Genomic DNA, 22251 nt, shown 5'->3' with positions numbered 1-22251 from the left:
CAGGCTATGCAAGGATGCTCTTCAGCATTCAGCAACTGATTCCCAGGTGGATGAGACGTTCTTTCCTCAGGCACCAGGCCAGAAGGCAGTTTAGACAACCAGCATTGATAGCTTCTTTTGCTGCCCACTTCAGATCTGGCATTACATCAAAGTGAGAGCCCTGAGTAATAGCTAAGTTACCACAGAAAACCTAGCTAGCATAATAAACAACTTAAACTATGTTCCAATTCCTTCTTTTGAACTTGCTTCCTGGGGTAATCATTGAAATTTCAGCACAAATGCATTTTCCAAATTAAAAGATACCCAAGATTATTTTTGATGATTGGTAAGAAAGATGCAATAGATGGCTTCTGACCAGACCTGCAATAAAGACAACATAGCGAGATTTAAAACTTTCTGAATAAAAACTTAGTTTGATTAAAAAAAATTTATTTCCCCAAACTCATTATCCGATGAATTATTTAAACTCCAGAGTGCCCAGTATTTCTCAGTTTATATTTGGAACAAATGCGTGACTGCTCAAGGAATTACCTCCTACACATCTGCTCACTCACATCTTGCTTTCATGCAAACTTAACAATAGGATTATTTTTTCTTCCTATCATTTTGTTTTGTATTTTGGAGCTTAAGTACTTCATACAATCTTTTGCAAGCAAACCAGAAGATAAATTGTGGTTTGTGATAAGATCTATTCTCAGTTTGAAATAGTCTTATATAACACACTATACCCATTAATTGAAGGGAGAGCCAAAGTAAATCAGTGCCATCAGTATCAAAATGTCTGCTGAGATGAAACTTCCTCTCCAAGATAAGCAATGAAAACCTAGAGATATTACTCCTCCAGTAACAATTTGACCCTCAAATGTATGTTATTACATGCTCTCCACTGAAATTAGCATTCATTTACCTGCTCAACACACTACACGTATGTGATTTGTAGTAACCAGTCTGCAGAGGCAACTGTCCTCACAAGGACACAGCTTCCACTGTCCATGCCTGCTTTTCAGCATCAAAACAGGTACCCAAGACCTGCTGCTCAAAGACGAGTGGGTAAGACTTGGAAGGCTGAAGGGAGGAAGGTAGAGCAGTGTCTTTGTTAGAAGAGGCAGGACCATGGAGAACCAAGAGGAAAGAATTAAAGCTGATGAAGGTATAGCCCTCAAGCAGACGTGATAGGATGCTGACAAATGGATACCTGCAGCTGGTCTAAATATCCATATGCATTGTTCATCTGCTATCATCGCTGGCTGCTGTCAGTCTCCTCACAGTATTATTGGGCACTTTCTCCTTCCTGGCTATTGTGCACACTACTCAACAAGAAAATTCACAAATTCAACTAAACTAGCAGCATGTTAGCTCACATGAACCTACTGTAAGTAGGTTAGGTGAACAGGATCAGCTCAGACTCCATCTACCCTGTGGAGGATTGCTCCCACAGAATTTCAAAGAATGATCAAATTCTGCATGGGAAAGTTCTGTACATCCCAAGAGTTATTATTTGAAACTTGTCAGTGTCGGACCAAACTCACATGGCCCCATATAAAGTTATCACAATAGCAGCACTCACAGAGTTAGAACAGATCTTACACTTCAATCAAGATCTAGTTTTCTTTTTAAATCTAAATGCTTTCTTTATAATCCCTAGGACAAGCAAATGTTTGAATTTCATTCCAAGAAAATTCAGTGTAAACTTTAACAGACTTTTCTTCTTAACTTTAGAGAAGTCTTAACTTCACTAAATTTAATCAATGAAAGCCTGGATACAGCATGACAAAACTGTGAAGAAAAAAAGCTTCAAAAAATTGTGCGCTTTACACGTATGTTACTGTTTCCTCCATAACTGCAGTTACAACATTGGTTTAAGCACACTGACAGCAGATAAAGCTGAGAAATGTCCTACAATATACACCTAACTTATGGTAGTCTGGCTCGAGCAGCCGAAGGATGAATGCTGACACAAGGTCACAGCTCATTCTTAAATAAAGCCTTATTTCCTAATCTCCACATTCACTGTTCTAAAGTTTCAAAGCACAAGCAAGGTCTGGCAGGCAGTTCTGTTTAGCAAAGTAATCTCTAAAATGTCTGGTGGATGCTGATGGATAAATCCACACAGAGTTCCTGAAGTCAGCAAGACTCTTCAAAGCAACAAGATGTCAATCCCTGCAGACCCGAGAAAGTTCTGCCAGCACAGAGTAAGTACAACTCAAAAAGGACAAAGATAAAAACATAACTACACCAAATAGTTAAGGAAAACATCATTGTTCCAAATTGCTTTAAACCATTTCATGTTAACAGGGAGAATCAGTTAGCTTTGACTACATCAGGAATGAAACGTCCTACTGCAGTAGGACAGGAACCCTGTCCCCTGGAGCTGGAGAGAACTTAGCCTCTGCATCTGGCAGCATGGGGAAGAGAAGGGTTGGTGGCAATGGACCCAGCTTTTCCCTCAGCTCCTACTAACTACAGGTACTTCTCTGTTTCTCCTGCAGGGAGGCATGAAGATAAATGGGTCCCAACTTAAGGCCTTGAGTCCATTATCCTAGAGGGTGGGAAGGAGAAGAATCTCACCATCCCCTATCCCCATGGCAGGTCATTCTCCAGCAGATTAGATTAGCTGACAACCAGGATAGGAAGCTGACACATCCACAGCCCCTAAAATCATAGCTGCACCTTGATGATAAGATTCAAGTAGCTCACCTCTTAATTGCCCACTATTGTACCTCTGAGACAGCATAGGTATGGCTTACTACCAGAGTCAGGACTGTAACAGTGTATTTCAAAACAAAGCTTTAAGTCAAGAACCACTGTTGTGACCCCTCCTCTACTATACACCACATCATAATAGTGCTGGCAACGGCCCTATTCATTCCCCAAAGCCCAAAAGTTGAGATGTAGATGATGTACAGCCTTTTTATTAGGCTCACTGTACATCAAATAATATCAAGCACCTGCCCTCCTACCGCAAGAGAAACTTTAATCTTATTATCCCTATGTGAAAAAGTGTTTTGTGGTATCAACTTTTTTCCGTTGCCCAATTTCCAATCATATTTGCTGAAACTACAGCTATAACCACCCATTTTGCAAGGGTAGCATTATTTTTACTCACGTAGCCTTCTACAGTAAGCACCTGCAGATGGAGCAGGGCATCACGGAGGTAAGAGCCACTGCCCTAGGGCTAAGAAGACAAGTTCACAAAAACTTGATAGGGACCAGAATAGCAGTCATATCTCTGCAGCATCATCTGCAAAAGCCACTCACGGTGCCTTCACGGCTCATGCATTAAAACTTAAGGACAAACACAATACTCAATTCTATCTACCTCATGCTCATTTCTGACTATAGTTTCTCCAAATGGAAAAACAAAGAAAAGAACAGGTTGAAAAGCAATCAGAGAGGACAGCACGCAGGTATTGGTGTTGCAGTAAACCCTGCTGAAGCCAGGTCAAACACTGACAGACCTGTCCGGCCACGAGGCCACTGCTCTGGGCAAGGGCGGCGAGGCGCAGGCTGGAGGCCTCATGGCAGGAGGCGCAGCAGGCCTGGGCTGGGACACCCACAGTGCTAAAATACACCACTGCCCACACCCGGTTGGGAAGTCGTCATTCTGTGAAAGAAACCGAGACAATGACGCATTTTTTGCGTCTTAAAGTTGAGGCTTTGCCTCTCATCAGAAGCGTTTCCTCCCACCACTAATGAGGAAAGGCAGGCCCACGCGTCCGCCAGCTGCCCAGCTCCAAACCTCACGTTTTAGCACTTCCTCCTCCAGCAACCTTGCTAAAATTTCAAAACCATTTCATTCCGGCACAGTTATTTTGAAGGAGTTAATTAAAAGTGAGACAAAAAATTTTGAGTTTTCAAAGTACCTCCAAATTTGACAAGGAAAACTCCTCTGGCTTAGTGTATTTTCCAAATGGCACGGCCTGAAATACCACGTGTTTTTACTTGGCTTTACTAAAAGCTTTTAAACTGCTATTAACGGAAGCTTACAAACAGACACAGGTAAAATACACAATACTTGAATCAGAAATGTAAATACAGAAACATGAAATCAGGGTTTAGCGCAAAAAAAAAAAAAAAAAAAGGCAGCAGAACATAGGCCCAAGGAGGAAGCTCATCACCGGAGCCAGCCCGAAGGGTAAGGAAGCACAGAGAAATGGTGAAACTACAGAGGATTTTGTAAAGCAACCAATTTCTGTCACTCCAAAGCAGGAAAAAATCTGGGCTTTCCCTAGACACTTTTAAAAAAAAAAAAAAAGCTCCTTAACATTTCTTCCACTACTCGGAAATAGCAAGAAAAATATCTATTACTGTCCATAATTTAGAAGATGGGATCGCATTTATTTTTTTAAAGTAATTTTTTCTGCTCTTACAGATACAGCTTGAACCATGTGTTACCAATGTCGTTACATGTCTGTATTCAAGCTCCACCAAACATACGGACAGGCAGTCACACAGTACATATCTTGAGATTTTCTAAAAAAACACTTCTTTTATGAAGAATATACTTTTTTCTTTCACACGCACACATTCTGAGATTTTGTTTTGTTCAGAAAAGGCAACTTTTAAGATTCCCTTAAAGTTAAGTGCCTGAGTTCATTCTAAGAAGCCTGGGTAATTCAGCTAAATTTCTAGCTTTGAACAGTCACAGGACTCCACATATTTACTGAAAAATGATTGTGAAGAAAATGTAGTCGTCATTACATATTTTATCCTTATTGCTCTTAAGGAGAATATTATTGTAATACGAACATGAGACTAGCTCCAAAAACAATATTATCATTTCTCTTTATTATTAGAATGTAATATTTATATATTCCCCACTAAACAATTCATTATCCTGAAGCTACCCAACATCTGGTCTTAATAGCACTTAAGACAACCTCACAAAGTAACAGCTTTGCAGCTAAACCTCCCTAAATCCTCAGGAAGAAGCATGTTTTTTTTTGCGGGGTTGGGCTTTGTTGTTGTTGAGAGGTAAGGAAAGCACTATTGATGTTTTCTTCATCAGAAAAAGAGGCACGTGCATGTTTTCCTAACTTCTTAATACATTTTTTCTATGACAATACAAGACTTTAGCCATCTCGGAAGCTACCAAAAAAGTGCGGTTGACAGAGCAGTAGTCAAATAACAGCAACTAAAAGCCAACATTATTAGCAAAGCAAATAGTATATGTCAGTGGCTGAAGAGATGATAAAGAATAGTTAAGACCTTAAAGGGGAGGGGGGGGAATGTATGATCAGTGCAGAAAGTGTCAAAAGCTCTGTGTACATAAAAATCAGCGTCAATTTTAAAATGTAAGGCTTTTCAGCCACTGCTTAAACACACAAACGCAGCTTTAAGGCATCTAATATCAAGTCATCATCTGACACAAGAAGCGTCCAGAGAGGACCCCCAGCTGATGACATTTGTCCCCACATCACCAACATGGGCAGCTTCCCCCTGTCCCCAGCCTGGCTGTGTGGCAGTGCAACTTTTTTTGTGTTGCCACATGACAGAAAAGTGGCATTTCTGCAGTAACAGGTCAACGAATGCGTGGCAGAGCCAATGTGGTTTGTGCCAGTACAACTGTTTCCACTGTTGTGCTAGCTTTGATATTGTTTGTATATAATCATTAATGCCACAATCAACAATAATTGGAATATTATTCTTATAAAAGCATGGTATAACAGTATTTTTTGTGTTGGCTGTCATCTGCTCGAACCACTGATCTCTGTGCACCAGCCTCAGAAGTACCCCCAACCGCTGGATCTTCAGACTCTGCATTACCGATGCTGCAACCTGCTTTGTGAATTCCGCAAGTTGCCTCTACCCTCCTTTACCTGGAAAATCCCAGCAGATGGCTTATTTACTTGGGATGTGAAATAGCCAAGTTCAAGCTCCTTCCAAAGCAGCCCGAAAAAAATAGTGAATGTGCCTCAACCACCCCTTGTTGTTTTAAAAGCTACCCAGCTACCCATTTCTGAAAAGGAATATACCACCCATGCCAATATAGCCCTAATGCCATACTACAACAAGCCCCCAAAACATCAACAGCCCAAACATTAACAACCCACTTACCATAGAAAGAAAATACTTCAGTGAAGTACATGAAATACAAATACCATGCACTTTTTCTGTCTCTCTTCCCATTAACAGATATGAAAACCCATCTATGAAGGATGCCAGTATTATCCTTTCCCTTCATTAGATGGATTGTGCAGACAGGATCCTTGTCTACATTACCAGGAGTGAAGAGGTGCTGTCTTTGCAGAGCTTCCAGGCTGCAGTGCCAGGAGAGGGAATGCAGCGCTGGAGACCTTCTTCCTCTCTTTCCAGCCACGTTACCTCCTCTCCACCCCTAGTCACACATTATTAACATTATCTCGTGCTAGCTTTGGCAACTGGCAGGTCCTTCTGTAAGCCAGTCCAACTCACTGAAGTAGCAGACAACCAAGCCAGCAAAAAGACGAGTAATGGTTTTCCTCAGCCATTTGCTGTTAGACTGGTTTAGGCTTCTCTGAAAACACAGCCAACACCTACATCACACTTACAAGCCCAGGACTGCAGATGTTCTTCGCCTTGGCCAAGCCCTTTGAAATCCCAGGGACCCCTGTCAAGAACTGACAAATTCCATGGCAAAACACCGTAATGCACTTCATTGATTCCACAGTCGCAAATAAATTACAAAAGACCTTGTGATAAGGTGTATTTTCAACACCACAGGTTGTGTCTCTACCATTTTGCACAGCTGCACGAAACAGCTGGACTGCAGGAGGGCAAATACTGAATGTCATAGCTTCAACACAAACCAGGCTACATCCCTAGCCTTTCTGCGCGTTCATTTTCACAGTTCTGTAAATGTTGAAGCCAGTAGGCACCACTACAAAGCTTCTCTGTTATAGAGTAACATGAACAATAAATTTTCATTCATAGCTCCTATATTAAGCCAAATAACTTTAAATGTATTTTCCATTAAAAAAAAAGAATAAAATGAAATCAGTCCTGATCTGAAGGTAAAAGAGAAGTATATCTGCTATTTCCTAAGTGGATTAACAGCACAATTTGACCAAAGTTTCTTTTGGGAGCACAGACATCCTTTTTCATCTCAGTCAAGGTAGTACAATTGTTCAAAATGCAACACAGTGAAAATAATTTCAGTTAATTTTTTTTTTCTCCCTGCATCCACTTCCCAACCCAGCCACCCGGACTGGTGTACTACAGCTCAGTGTCTGGGCAGAGCCTAGGGCAGCACTGAACAACCACCACTCACCGCTAAGCCTCAGAGACAGGAAGATTTGGGGGGTTCCTTTTTGGGAGGTGGAGACAGGAAAGAAGGCTATTTTAAATGTATCCTCCTGCCAGCCTTCCCCCATTTCTTACACTCACTATTCCAACAACTACTCCACGCTCACCAGGGTGGTTTAGACAGACTTCAAAGGAATGGAAAAAGACCTGAAGGTTGACTGTGTCAATGTCTCCTGCTCAGATGTGACAGCCTCCCTTCCAAACATCTCCCAGCACGTGTGTTTTTATGTCACACGCACACCCCACTAGGCACCAGAATTGCTCCAAATTTTACTGCTTTCCCTATACCACGGTCACTGCCCCAGCGCAGGTTCTCTGTTCCACTTCCTTTTGTTCTGGGGAAACCAAGGAAGCCTGGAAAGCAGAAAAGGAGTTACACACAAGGAATACATTTGCCCTTGGTAAAATGGAAGACATGACCATCTTAAGCCCAAATCCCAACCTTACACCAAGCCAGGACACAGAAGTGGAAGAAACACTCCTAGGTATACCTAATCTAGACAGACTTTTTAGTATCAAAACAATGCCAGAAATTCACAGAAAGGAATGTATCACTTGGCTGCTTGTGACAGCACCAGCTCAACTTAATAACCAGGAGAACTTCTTCCACCCCTCCATATGGAAAGCCATTAATTAACTAATGAACACAGATTATCGTACCAACAGTAAGGCTCTTAGGAAGCAGGTTAAAGGGAAGAAAACAGTAGGTAGTGCCGGAAGAAGAATTATCCAGATGGAGTTATCAACTAATGAACCTCCGCGACAGACAATTCCAGAAGCAGACACACGGTATTTTCATTAACAACTCAGAATAAAGTATAGAAACATGCTAAGGCAACACTGACACACACAACGAGTGAGAAACAACGCTGGTTGAAATGATGAATGTTCCCTCTGTGAAACAATCAGAAAAAAACAAACCCTATGTGTGAAGAGCCCCGTTTTGCTAGATGCTACGTTTGCTTTTTAAAGATATTAGAAGCTGCAGCAATCTTCACATTCCTGTTGTCACCTCCTCACCCTCGGCACCGTCTGCTTTGGGTACACGCCATGCACGCTTGCTCCCAGGTGAAAGTTCCATTAGCATGCCATGCACTGCGTGTACTTATTCCCAAACTGTAACCTGAACTGCATGCCTGTAAAACACACCAACCATACCAGTTCTTAAGCAAAAGGTGGCACAACTATACATACACAATGAGGGACTCTTGCATTACTGAGTACCACTCCAGATAAAGATCTGGACTGCTTGAGCATAGTCCTCTGAGAACATCACCTTGATGCTCTGAAGTAATAAAGAAAAGCATAACATTAAGTACTGCTAGGAAAGGAATACAGAAGCATACCAAAAATTTACAGCCATCTAAACTCCTCATGTTCCCACATCACAAAAGAATGCAGTTCTGGTTGGTCCATCTCAAAAACTCTGCAGAGGAATACAGGGATGATCAGCTGTACGGGACATCTGCTATTTGAAAAGCTGACCAGTTATAAAAGATGACAAGAGGGTGCGGTATGACAGACAGCTATAAAAATCAAAGTGTACAGTAGAAGAAAACCCAGCACGATGACTTGCTATTTCTCATAATTCAATAATGAATGAAACGATCAAACAGCAGGCTTCTCTCAAGTAACAGAATGTTTTCTTTTGTTCTTTCCCAAAAAAACTCCTGTTAAACTCATTATTACTAAACAAATATAATATAAAAAACTAAAAAAATCAAACATATATATTTATTCCAGAAACAACTAGATATGAGGGGAAGAAAATTTCATCAATAATCATTAAGCAACAACGCTACCTGGAGCTCTTCAAAATACTAACTCAAATATGGTAAAGCATATACCAGTGAAAAGATTATCTTTATTTTTTGAGGCCCTTCTTCTAAGCCAGCAGCTAGAAACCACTGCTGGAAACAGAACTGAGCTAGGCAGATGTTTAGTCTAATCCAGCCATAATATTATGGCACACGTCCAGTTTGTTTTGTTAGGTGATGACCTGGAAGACTTCAACAAGTCTCAGCATTGAAGTGATTCATTTGCCTGGATTTCTTCCAACAGGTAACCTGCCATAAGAAAATCAGAGCTAGTACATCTCTTCCTTTCATCCTTACCATTATTCAAGCATCACGACCTGAAGAACTGCCCCATAAAGAAGACAGGCCGCAACCAGAAACTGAACTTAGAAAACGGAGGATTGCCATGGTCCAAACTCCAAAGAAGACAGGTCCGAAGAAAATCCCATACAAATTGTCAGGGTAGATGATACAAACAATTTGTTCTTAGGTTTTAAGAATACTAATGTGCTCCCTTATGCTGTTACTCTACAAGCTTATTGAAACATCTGAAAAACAAGTTCATTTCACCACAGTTAGACTACCCAACTTTAACCTCGGATGGGCAAGACATATCACAAACTAAGAAATACCCCAAGAAGAAAGAAATTCTTCTCCACCATCCACCCCCAAAACAGACCATAGTGAGAACAGAACATTTAAAAACTTGTAAATAAGGGAATTATTTTGTAAAAGCCTTCACTCAGACGTTCTTGAACCTGCCCATTAATGCAACCCAGAACACACCGCACAGAATAGCTTAGGATGACAGGAACCTCTGAATGCCACTCAGCTCAAACTGCTGCCAAAAAGAGAACTTGATTCAAAGTTAGATCAGGTCGCTCATGGTCTCATTCAGTCAAGTTTTAGATTTCTCCAAAGATGGGAGATTCCACAGCCTCTCTAGGCAGCCTGTTCCACTGCCTCCACCAACCATACTTACTAGGAGAGTTTTCTCCTCCTACCCAGCTGGAATTTCCCTTTCTGAAACTTGTAACCTCTTATCTTTTCATCGTGTGCCTTGCATTTCTAATACCCAGACGGTCTGACTTGGCAAATAAATTTTACACTGAAGGTGTGTGATACAATTGTGCCAATCTGACGGCTCATCAGTGCTAATGAGGCACACTGGCCCTGCACATGTCCAGCAATCTAATTTCAGCCCCCTCCTTGCGCTAGCTTTGCGACTTAAATGGCTGCACAGATCATCAATTCATCTTGCTAACCTGACAGAAATCCATTCCCTTGTTTAATTCTTATGTCCTCTTTGCAATATTAATATGTTCAGCACAGGTCACAAGGGAGAAAGTGAAGCTGCAGGTAGGAACAGAGCATCCCGTTTTGGAGGGGGCCAGGGAACAAGCTGTAACCTGTGAATGTAGATTTAGGTGACACAGAACATCATATGCTAAAAAAGCATCAATCTGCTTTAATAAACTACCAACAATAAAATTCTTATGCACACTTCCAACTTCACGCTCTCACCTATGGGATGAAGCTTACATTTCTCTCCTTAATGCAGCCTGTCCTCCTAATCCACAAAGAGAGCAATTAAAGCAGTGCTCAACTGACATTAATTATACTTAGCATTAATTACCACCTGAGCTAAACACAATATAAGAGAAAGGAAACATACGTTACAGTTCAGGGATGCCACACTGTTTGGAAATGGAGCAGCACTGTACTCACTTCATTTCACACGGATTCTGGTGTGCACAGTCTTCACCAAGCCAGAGTCACACAGGTCAAAGGTACAGAGCAGCCCGTGGCACTGAACTACAGCACGGCATTTTGGGTTTAAGCTACAAGGCATTGTGGGAAGCTTACATTAAACACACAGGTTGGAAAGGAATCAAGTAAAAAAAAAAAGTGTGTACTTTTTAGTATGGCAAATACTCTCAGACACACCAAAGAAAACTGCCAAAGGACCAGCATTCAAAGTCATGTTTGACAGCCAATGACAACTTCAACTTCATCTAACTACTCTTTAACTTATACTGAATTTCAATCATTTTCCAAACCGTACCTTTTGAACACGGGCTGCCTAGAGCCCCTTGAAAAGCATTATTGTAATAAAGGACAAGCATTTTTACACAGCTGTAAGAGAAACCTGGTGAGAGAACAGATTGAAATCTCTCCATGTTTCACACACTGCATGCCACGATTCGTAAAGCCCATAAAGATCAGCAATTTGTGAGCTCAGAATAAATTTCTCTCATATCTGACACATAAGTAGTAGTTTTCCAAAGGAAAACTCAACTAACCCAGAGCAATAAAAAAAAGAATTATGAAAATACTTATCAAAGATTTAGAGAGCTCAAGGTGATCCATACTTACCCTATAGGAAAGTTAATTAAACATTCTTTTTTTATTATTATTAGCATGTCTGAATTCCTCTAGTCGATTCTCCTCCCCTACGGTTCTGTATTTCAGCTTGAAAATAAGACAAACACCACGTAAACTGCCACCTGCCACCGTTCCCTGCTCCATCCTCAGATACTTTGCACCACCTTTGATGCCTCCTTCCCAACTGAATTTTGCATGGACTGCCAGTGTCATCTGCCTCAGGTGAGGAGAGCAAACCATCTCGCTTCCCTGAATCTCCCCACCACTCCCTGCTGCCATCTGTCAGACCATTCACAGCTCATTTTTCAGGTATGGCTCCACTTCAACGCGCCAGCCTCTGCTGACCTCCATTACCAGCACCAGGTTCACCACCCTCCTCCCCCACGTCCTCGGATTTTTACATAAATAATTAATCCTATCAGTTCGTTTGATCAGTTCGTGCCTCCCAGCTGCCACACACAATTAATCATTGCCCCCAGCTCCAAACAGACCTTTTACAAGATTTTCCCAAACGTTATAGGAAATTTAAATGAAGATTATCACTGCCCAGGTGCGATCCTGCAACAGGATTTTGCTCTCATTTGTCCAGAGTTGAAGGAACAGGCGCAGGGTGTTTGACCCTTTCAGGGCTGGGGGTCCCATATCTACCTTCATACAGACACACGCCAGGCTAGCTGAACTCCTCTCCGCTGTCACCCCAAAAACCTGGCGGTTCTTGGGACATGAGGCACAGGGCAGAAACCGTAAGCAGCTCCCACAGCCCTCATAGCCACCCTGCCTTAAAGCCTGATCGGGTTCCTTAGCCTCACAGACAGCTTCCAGAAACCTCTCTGTTCCTCAGGAACAGGGATCTAACTCTTGCCAGTTCAGGGATGTCTACGGGACTTCCAAGAGCAGCTCTGAAGGAAAAAAAGAAACAACAACAAACAAACAAGCAGCAGCTCATGCCTGCAACAAGTCCTTTTTCATACTGATAGAGGCTGGAGGGAGAGAGGAAGGTAGAAATATCAGCAAAGATCCTAACAGCCACAGTGTTTGCAGACTCGAGACAGAGTTTAACCAGCAAGTTTAGGACCTATTCTTCAACAGAAGCATCAACGCTGCCATAAAAGGCTGGCATCTTTTCACTGCACTGACATTTCCGATTACTTTATCTCCATATTAATAGGCATTTTCCTCTCTGTAGTAGCGAGGCTAGGGAAACTGCCACCACAAGCAGCGTTAAGTTTCCCAGCACGGATGCACAATGCTGGAGATGCAACTCCACGTGCTTGATACCAAAACCTACCTAACGCGGGGCTTCCTTCCACAGCCAAGTTCTGTGTCATACTAATACTTGCTACGTATTTCCTCTACACAGCCAAGCACTTCTGGTAATTACAGCAACTGCATTATTTAAAAGAAAACAAGACGCAGAGATTATGAGGCTGTCTAAAGACCTGTGCAGCTCAGTTTTGCAAAGGAACGCATGAACCAAAAGCAAAGCAAAGCTTAAAATGTATCACTGTGTGCATGCCTTGAAAAGTTTTGTTGGTGGTGGGTTTTTTTTTTCCTAAAAGGATTAGTGCTTGTTGGTATCTTACTTTCTCATCTGGAAAGATATTCAACATTTTCCAGGCTGATTTCAGATGGAGAACACAGGTGTATTTCGATGAGGATACCCACGGCTGAAGCTTTGCTCTGCCTGTTCCAGCCAGACACTTACCCCATGGGCTCTGCACGTTGTCCAGCTGTCGATACAGGACAAACCTCCCCAGTTCTTGCTTGGTTCACTTCAAACCCCTTCAGTACCCACAACCTGCCAACTCCCTCTCCGTCGGGCCCACGTTTCGGTACGAGACACTCCAGTTTCGCGGGGAGCCGTGTCAGCTAGGCATTTCTAGAAGACCTGCACGTCCTCCCTGCTAAGCCCGTCGCCCAGCACGCTGCTCTCCACTCAGAGGAGCCCAAAAACTTTCACGAGGACCCCAGGCGATGCTCGGCGGGCGGCCGCTTGCCCCCAGCTCCTCACTACACGTGCTTTCCCCCCCGGCCAGCCCTGAGCGGAGCCGCCAGGACGGGGGCGCGGAGACCCCCCGGACACCATCCTCATCCTGGGGGGGGGGGGGGGGGGGAGCTCCGCGTTGCTCCAGCAAAGAGAAAACTCTGGAAAAGAAAAGCGGGGGGAGGCTGCGGGGCGAGGGGGCGGCGAGGGGACGGGGGGTAGGAGGGGAGAAGAGGGGAAGGAGGGGAGAAGAGGGGAAGGAGAGGGGGAAAGGAGGAGGGAAGGGGGGAAGGCGCGGGCCCCGCCGCCCTCACCATCAGCACTTTGGCCGCGTTCTCCAGCTGGGCGATCACCTCGGGGGCCCCCCCCGCTGCCGCCGCCGCCGCCATCATGGTCTCCGTTCAATGACGCGCCATGCGCTGCATTGTGGGTCGAGGCGGCCGCACAGCCAATCCCGCCCGCGGCCCCGGCGCCCGGCCCGAGCGGCGGAGCCGCCGCCGCAGGCAGCGCGACGGCCGCGGGCAGCCCCACCGCCACCACCGGGCACGGAGCGGCCCCGCCGCACGCAGCGCCCACCGCCCGCCGCCCACCGCCCGGCCCTGCGCGCCCGCCTCCGGGGCGGGCCCCGCGGGGGAGCCGGGGAGGAGCCGCCGCCGCCGCCGCTGCTGCTGCTCGTGGTGGTGGTGGTGGTGTTCGTGGGGACGCGGGTTCGAGGCTGCCCCCCGCCGCTGTACGGTTAGGGCAGGTTGTAAAGTGAGGGGAAAGGTGGGGGGTGGTCCGCACAGAGTTGGCTCGGGTGTTGGAGGTGTGTTGGGGAGAGGAATGGGGATGAGGGGTGTGCTGGAGGGGTGCTTGGTGGGTAGATGTAAGGAGCAGGGGGAGCCACGTGTGCCAGCAGCGCCCGCGCTGGTGTTTCTCTTTGGTGTAGGAGTTTGATTAAATACAGAGTCACAAAGTGGTCGAGGTTGGAAGGGACCTCTGGAGATCATCCAGTCCAACCTCCTGTCGAGCAGGATCACCTAGAGCACGTTGCGCAGGATGGCATCCAGGCGGGGTTTGAATATCTCCAGAGAAGGAGACTCCACAACCTCTCTGGGCAGCCTGTCCCAGAGCTCTGTCACCTCACAGTACAGAAGTGTCCTCTCATATTGAGCCGGAACCTCCTGTACTTCAGTTTGTGAAATACTGTCACTGCACCTAGATTGCACTCTGGAGCAGCCTTAGAGCATGCAAGCTTTGATACCTTCAGATGAGCTTAAATCAGAAGACCTGCCCTGAGGATTGAGTGCACTGGGCCAACTGGAGCTCCTGGGGTATGTCCCTCGTGGGCCAGACATGTAACAGCACCCACTGTTCAGCACACAGACCCTCCCTAGCCACCCGACTCCGGCCACAGTGCAGTGTCTGCAGCCCTGGCCCTCACAGCTCCGCTGTGCTGAAGTTTGTGGGGTTTGGAAGGTATCACTGGGACCTGGTGGTGTGAAATGAGTGTAAATGTCCAGCGTTTGCATGCGAGGGATGCAGGATAATAATGGAAGGAAGAAGAATGCATCAAGGAAATAGGATGACAGGAAGAAATACGACTTACTTATTGAATAGAAGAATGAAAGGTGTCGGTATTTTTCCCCCAAGAAAGGGCAGCTTTCAAGGCTCAAGAGGACATGATAATGCTTACTACTCAACAAGATTAGAAATACCAGTCAAACTATGTGAAAGCTTGATTTTGTGGTTTGTCGAGAATGTAATGTAATTGTAAATGTAAATGTAAAACATTAAATGTATTTCAGGGTGCTGTTCTATCCTAATTTCACTGCTGAAGAGTGTGGGGAGCTCAGCAGGGCTGCACTAGGGGAGAGAGAGAGGTATAAGGAAAATGGAACCAGCAGTCAGAGATGGAGGAGGTCAAAGGTAGTGAGAGTGTGACAACACACTTAGGTCCTGAAGTGTGTTTATTGGGCAAACTGCAATATGCAATGAGTCTAAAGAATGGTAAAATGAGCTAAGGAACTAGAAATGTGCATACAAAGCAGTAATGTCAAAAAAAATGATCACTGGAAAAGCTGTTTTAAGGAATTCTGGGTTCAGTAAGGCACTACTTCAGTTGAGTATTTCTGTATTTGTAGCTTGTATCCAAAATGAGATTCTTCAACAACTTCTTCAGCCTGCTTAAAGGTCCTCCATTCTCCTGTGGATTCGTGTGTTCAGCAGCACGCTCAAATAGCCATGGGATCAATAGAAACAGCATTGTATTGTTCAGGTTGGGAACACTCAAAAAGTCTCCACACCAAGCTTCTGCTCAACAGACCACGTTGCTGAGGGCTTGGCCAGCTGAGTCTTGAAAACCTCCAAGAATGGAGAGTGCATGCCCCATCTGGGCAGTCTGTGCCAGTACTTGATGGTTGCCACAATGAAGCTTTTTCCCCTTAAATCAGAACCTCCCTGTATGACTATTGCCTTTCATCCAGCTGCCGTGCACGTCAGTAAGGAGTTTTGCTCCATCTTCATGATAATCTCAGGTACTAGAAGGAAGCTCTTGGGTTCCCCTCCAGGACTTCTGACTGAATGTGGTTCTTTCAGCCTCTCCTCACAGGGCGCATGCTCCCAGCCCCTCGCCATCTTGGTTGCTCTCAGCTGCACTCTGCAGTTTGTCAACATCTTTTTTGCACTGGGGGGACAACGTGGGAGGTAGTTTTTCAACACGAGCTAACAAGCACTGAGTGAGGAGGACTAATAAGTCTGTTGATCTACTGGCTTCATGCCTGTAAAAATAACCTAGTGTGTCTTTACGGAGGTAGCCTTACTCGCTGCTGTGGTGTGCTGCTTGCTTTATGTTTTAGCTTGGTTTCTGCCAGGGCCAAGCAGATTGCACGACTGGTTGCCCTGACAGCCTCACCAGAGACTTTAGCATGTGCAATGCTGCAGGTTTACCTGTGCCCAGTCCTGTCTCCCGTCTTTGTTCATTAATTGGCCTTCCTAGGTGGACCTGTGCAATATGTAGCCTTGTCTCTGGCCCTTTCTCCTGCATGGACCTTGTCTCTGTATCCTGCTGTTCCTGACTAGACTTTCTGGCAGAACCCTGGACCTGCCTGGCTATCTCACCTTGTGCTTGGACTGTCAACAACAGCGTCACCAGCCCAGTCCTGCCCAAATCCTGAGGAAACTGCCCTGGTGAGCTGCCCTCACGGAGCAGCCCTGCTCTTCTCGGCCGTGATATAGTACATCAGGACCTCCAGAGTCCTCTTTCGGTGAGTCTCCAGTGTGTACTGCCGCAGTGGTTATTCCATCTCAGGTACAGCACTTTGCTTCGCATCTTAGGGCCCCATCCACTGGTTCCTTGCATGGGCATAGTGGTTTGGTCTTCCCCTTCTCCTCCTGCAGTTTTTTTTTCTCTATCTGAGCATACTTCGAAGGCAGTATGTTAATTAAATCCTCCGGTTTTTATTTATTTATTTATTTTTACAGATGTATACAATGTGTGCAGCAAAAAAATTTGCGTTTTACTATATTGTCATCAAGTGCATCTTGCCCATATTTCCAGTGGAAAGACTGAGTGGAGTAATCTGCATTAAAAACAAACATGTTCCAGTGGTCACATTTTGTCTCAGCTGCATTACAATCTCAATGTTCTCTTGGCTGGTCTTAGAAAAGCTGATTGTCCATTTATCTTGTCAGAAGGAATGCTGAAGCTATTTCTGCTGTTGGCTAAAAAAGATGCATCAAATTCTTCCTTAACGCTTCCCTCTTTTGTGGTGTTAATATTCTTAAAATAGTTCAAAGCTTTTAGACTCACAGCCAGGCCAGAAAGGGTGTTGCTGGTAATGGAGCCTGTGCTTTTTGCTTTAGCAATTTGTTCTCTGTCTTGCTTTCTTTCATAGCTGAAAACATCCAACTTGTGCTAGTTTTGGTCAAAGATTAAAATGTTGAGACAAATGAGCCAATAAAATAGTTGTTTATTATTATTATAAAATATATGTTGATCAGACATTAATATGTACACACACGGTAACACCAAGAAAGATCACAGAATCACAGGATGGCTGAGGTTGGACATCTGGAGGCCACTTGGTGGAGGCCATCTGGAGGCCCCCTAGGCAGGGACACCCAGAACAGGCTGCCCAGGACCACGTCCAGGCGGCTTTTGGAGATACCCAAGGAGGAGACCCCACAGCCTCTCTGGGCAGCCTGTGCCAGGGCTCCGTCACCCGCCCAGCACAGAAGTGCTGCCTGGTGCTCAGAGGGAGCCTCCTGGGTGCCCGGCTGTGCCCATGGCCTCCTGTCCTGGCACTGGGCACCGCTGAGCAGAGCCTGGCTCTGGCCTCTCTGCACCCTCTCTTCAGGGATTTTATAGACATCAATAAGATTTCCCCTGTTGTACAGATAAGATTTGTTTATTTGAGACCATCTGAGAAAGTCTACGGTGAGGAAATAGAAGTGACTGAGCACTAAGTTGGATGAGACAAGGAAGCAAAACTCAGTAGGGAGGTGGATCACTGGTATGAAAGAGCAATAACAATTGCAAGCTTGCAAGAGGCAAGCTCGGGAGGCATTTGTCTTTCATTTCTGGTTGGGTTGAAGCTTTTGAAACCATCCTCCCCTATCACGTTGTGTATCTTATTTCCTACTCGTGAAACTCTAGTATTCCTAAGACTGTTTCCTTCCCATTTCCCAAATGTGTTCAAGCGATCCCTTCGTATATAGCCTGTGCTTATTTTTCAGTGGACCTCATTTCTCTGGCCAGGATGTCTCGTTTGCTTGCTTTCCTAGGCAACTTTCCTCTAACTTCAATGGTCAAATTTCTGAAACAAGTCCTGTAATAAATTCTGCAAATAAGCTGCAAATACATTCTGCAGTAAATTCCAGCAATATCTTCTGGCTGTTTGCTGTCTTTTCACCAGCAACTGTCAGAAATCTGCTCAGAGTGGTGGCTCCAGCCAGTGCTACCTGTTCCAGCTGTCCCAAGAGATGCTCATCTCCAGTGACAGAGGAGATCTTCCACCACTGTGAATTACTTGGCAGGGTCATTTCAAACAGTTCTGTGTAATTTCTTCTGGCACCCTAGCTAGATTTCAACACAAATGACCTCAGTTGATTTCAATACAAATGACCTCAGTAAATTTTTTGGAATACAGTTTTTGTGCAAGGTACCTGTTGTAGCATAAAGAATATTATATATTTACACTTAAATGGTAGTCACTGCTGAGAACAGAGAAAAATAAAGTTGAAAGATTGAACTGAGGCTTTTGTAGAAAAGCAGTTTATTTGGAAAATAGGTTCAAAGTTTGAGAAAGCAAAACTTTTGATTCGAAAGTGTCTCTTCCCATACGTGATAACCAACTTGTGTTTGGCCACCTTTGAACTAACAAACTGGGAATGTTTATACATATTTGAGCTGATAAAGCAATTGTAGGCTTCTGATTAAGCCTAAGAATGAAAATTCATCTTGGTGTTCACAGCAGACCTCAGATCAGTCCTCTCCCTCACAGCTCTCACATGTGTCTGGGCTGCACATCTCATCACCCAGAGCATGCTCCAGCTCCTCACAGCTTCTGCTCGTGGCTTGAAGCCATGTAATCACCATCCACTTCTCCCTTGCTCCTGTGTCCTTTCAGGACACAGAGAACAGTGCACTTCTCATTATCCCCCAAACTCTTTAGTGAATAAATTAAGATCCAGCTGTAAATGTAATAAAAGCAGCTTGTCTGTAGGAGGTACCTTACCTTCCTTGCTGAAGAAGTGCAGGATGAATCAAAATGATGAAACAAATTCTAGGAATTTGCTCTAGGAGAGCATCTGTCTTTGCCTGTCTGCTCTTGCATTGCTCTGCTGAGGGGCTTAAACCAGACTTCATATTTTTACTGCTTGTTTTGTTTCACAAGGGTGACTTGGTTTCTGGGGTGTATTTGTAGCAGCACTGAAGATTCACAACTGCAAGTAGACAACAAGATCCTCATTGGGAGCAATTAAAAATAAACTTATTTGGTATCTGAAGAAGAAAGGAGATCCCTTAGTTCAAGTTTTTTGTGCTCTGAATTAGACCATTGGCTCTTCAGTGTATTTCTTACAAAACAACAGTACACAATGCTGCGAAGCCAGATTACTCATTCAGTGCTTGTTATTATAGCCATGAGCAAACCTCGGAGTTCTTGGTTTTGTTAAGAATGGAGTTTGGCTATGGATGGGGTGTGTTGTGTGTGAGGTTCATTGGGAAGAGGTGAAATATTAAGGATTTAAGTGAAGGTCTCACACTTAACCTGGCCTCTCACCAGCAAGGCATTACGTGGGGGTAAATCTGTGTGACACCAGGAGTCAAAACATCAGTATAAGAAAAAAAAGTAAGATAGTTGGATGGCAGCAGTGCTGCTAGGTGTCTGCTTTTGGCATCTCGTGACACTTATTCCTGTATTCAAAACTACAATAGCAAGAGCATAAGTGTTGTTTAAAACAAGTGTAAAATGGGACAGCCACTGAGTTTAGCTGCTTTGACCTTCAGAGTTATCTTTGGGATTTGTGACTAGTTGACTAAGATATGCTGTGTATAACTCACATTTGGAAGTTTATCAGCAGTAACTGTAAGTATTTGGAAAATGTATATGTTTTCCTTCGTAAAGCCTCCATGCTGACTCTACTGTGCTATTTGGGAACATGTTACTGGTACACTATATACCAGGATGATAGTTTAAGCTAGCCTGTTTCATCTGTCCGTAGCAAACACTTAAAAATCTTCATGCAGCAGATATCTGTGTTCAAGCAGACAAAATGCTGACTCAGATTGCCAGCTTACTGCCTCTTTCGTCCCAGACTGTTGTGAAGCTTGCCAACCCAAACGGGATCGATGTAGCACCAGAGTATTTTAGGCTACTATCTCTAGACACTTACTTGTTTCATGTTAAGTGTCATTCACTGAAGATTAAGTCATCCTTTTGATTAGTGGAGGCTATAGTACTGATGTCTTAGTCTCTCCTCTGTGAGATCATTCTGTTCTGACCCTGCTCTAAGGATACCTGCAAAGGGCTTCCTACTCCAACAATTTATTTCCACGGCTACTTGCTTAGGAGATGTTTTTTCCTTCTTCTCAGTAGCTTACAAGTCACAGCCAGGTTCTCACTGGTCCTGCAGAAAAAGCAAGAACCCAAGTTTCTTGTCCTCACAGCTCATACTGAGCAGCTGTTCCAGCGATTGAGTTCTGAGAGCTGCAATTCTTCTGACTTCCAGCTTATTTACTTCTACTCTATTTGCAGCCAGCTTGCTGACACAGGAGTCGATACTGTTCCTTATCCTAATTAGATTTTCTTCCTTCTTGGTGTTTATTCCAGGTGTATTTAGAAAGTTACGTTGCCCTCATTCATCATTTTGCTAGTTCATATAGAATTAGAACAGGTTCCTTCCCAGAAGTAATTTCTGTCTCTTTGATCCTACTAGCACTTCTCTTCTAACATGAGTTGATCAGTCTCAAAAAATGACCACCAGAATGGTAAGTGATACTGCAGGTTGAGCTTTACAAGGACATTGCTTTTTCTGTAGCTCTCTTAAAAATGCATAGACCAAGGCTGTAAAATTGCCTTCCCTGGTTTCACGTCTGCATCATTTTAGTGCCTTATTACTCTTAAAATCACCTGATAAGCGTACATACATTACAGCAGGAATTTTAGGGTGCTAATCCCAGAAGTCTTACAATAAGAAACTTCATTCCATTTCTATTATTCCATGCATCAAAGTAATTTAGTTTTTCCTTTTACTGTACTTTCAGTAATCTTTTACTCAATGTGCCTGAATACTATTTGCAGATTTCATTATCATGCTCTACTTTTTGTTCTCAAGCCACTTGTAAAAGTATTAAAATTGGGCCTATTTTTAGTCTTTCCACCCCTTGACATGCCCCTTTGCGATGAGGTCTATGTGGCAGAAATACCATCTCTACTTTTCATCAGCAGCCCCTCAAGGACTTCACTACAGAGTGTCCTGGTGTTAGAATCAGACCTGCTCAGGGCAATTCAGGTAAACAACTGTAATGAAGTTCCTATTCCCTCTAATAAATTCCAGACAGGAATTCCATTTCTCTCCATTTTGCAGGAGGGCCCTGGGAGTCTCAAGCAGCTCTATAAAAATTTCAGATTAACCACCCTTTCCAAAGCTCTGCCCCCCTCCCATTTAAGTACCCCACTCCCGTTTATTTACCCAGCCCTTCCCAGTGGGAGCTCTGTGAGACCTCCAGCCAGCCCCTCGGGTAGCAGTTCAGAGCCTTGCCCCTACTTTGCTTCCTCTGAGGTCTTACACAGTGGGTACCTTGGCAGCCAGCTCTGTGACTTTTCTGAAGAAGTTGGTCTGCAAATCCTTCCACTGCCAATCTACCTCTGGTCTGTCAGCATGGGGGAACCAGGGGATAAATCTTTCAAGCTGTTTTTCCTTGGTTAGGATTTTCTTTGGTCCCCCAGACTTGGAGCTCCAGTTCTGGGAGGCCAGTGGACAAGTCTGTAGTGTCTCTTGGGTTTTCCATGTGGTTATAGTACGATTATTATGTTTTAAGACAGTTCTTCCCATAGATACCTCACGATATACCAGTTAGATATTTTCTCCCACAAGTTGCCAAGCAGTCCCAGGTGGCTGCTGCTGCTTGCTTGCTTTTTCTCCATCTGCATGCTTCAGGTGCTGCCCACCCTTTTGGTCAGCCTAGCTGGGGTACACTTACTCCACTGCTGAGACACGACCTACTTTATGGCTGCTGAAAGCTGCCACTAACAAGAAAATGGGAGGAAAGGTATTAGTGGGTTGATCTTTATGGGTCTAGAAGCATTCGGTCAAGAC

General features: G+C 44.2%; 1 protein-coding gene across 1 annotated transcript in view; it reads right to left on the bottom strand.

The window, feature by feature from the left end:
* XPO4 (exportin 4) overlaps positions 1 to 13934 on the bottom strand; it is an 80075-nt gene extending 66141 nt beyond the window's left edge. Inside the window, exon 1 of the mRNA XM_040544025.1 lies at positions 13764 to 13934. Coding sequence (XP_040399959.1) covers positions 13764 to 13841 — 78 coding nt within the window. The 5' untranslated portion in view covers positions 13842 to 13934. The remainder of the gene's footprint in view (positions 1 to 13763) is intronic.
* Positions 13935 to 22251: the final 8317 nt, after the last annotated feature.

The sequence above is a fragment of the Cygnus olor genome, chromosome 1 (genome assembly GCF_009769625.2).
Source record: "Cygnus olor isolate bCygOlo1 chromosome 1, bCygOlo1.pri.v2, whole genome shotgun sequence".
Lineage (NCBI taxonomy): Eukaryota > Metazoa > Chordata > Aves > Anseriformes > Anatidae > Cygnus > Cygnus olor.
The sequence above is the reverse complement of the archived record's forward strand: the minus strand, read 5'-3'. Positions and strand labels throughout refer to the sequence as shown.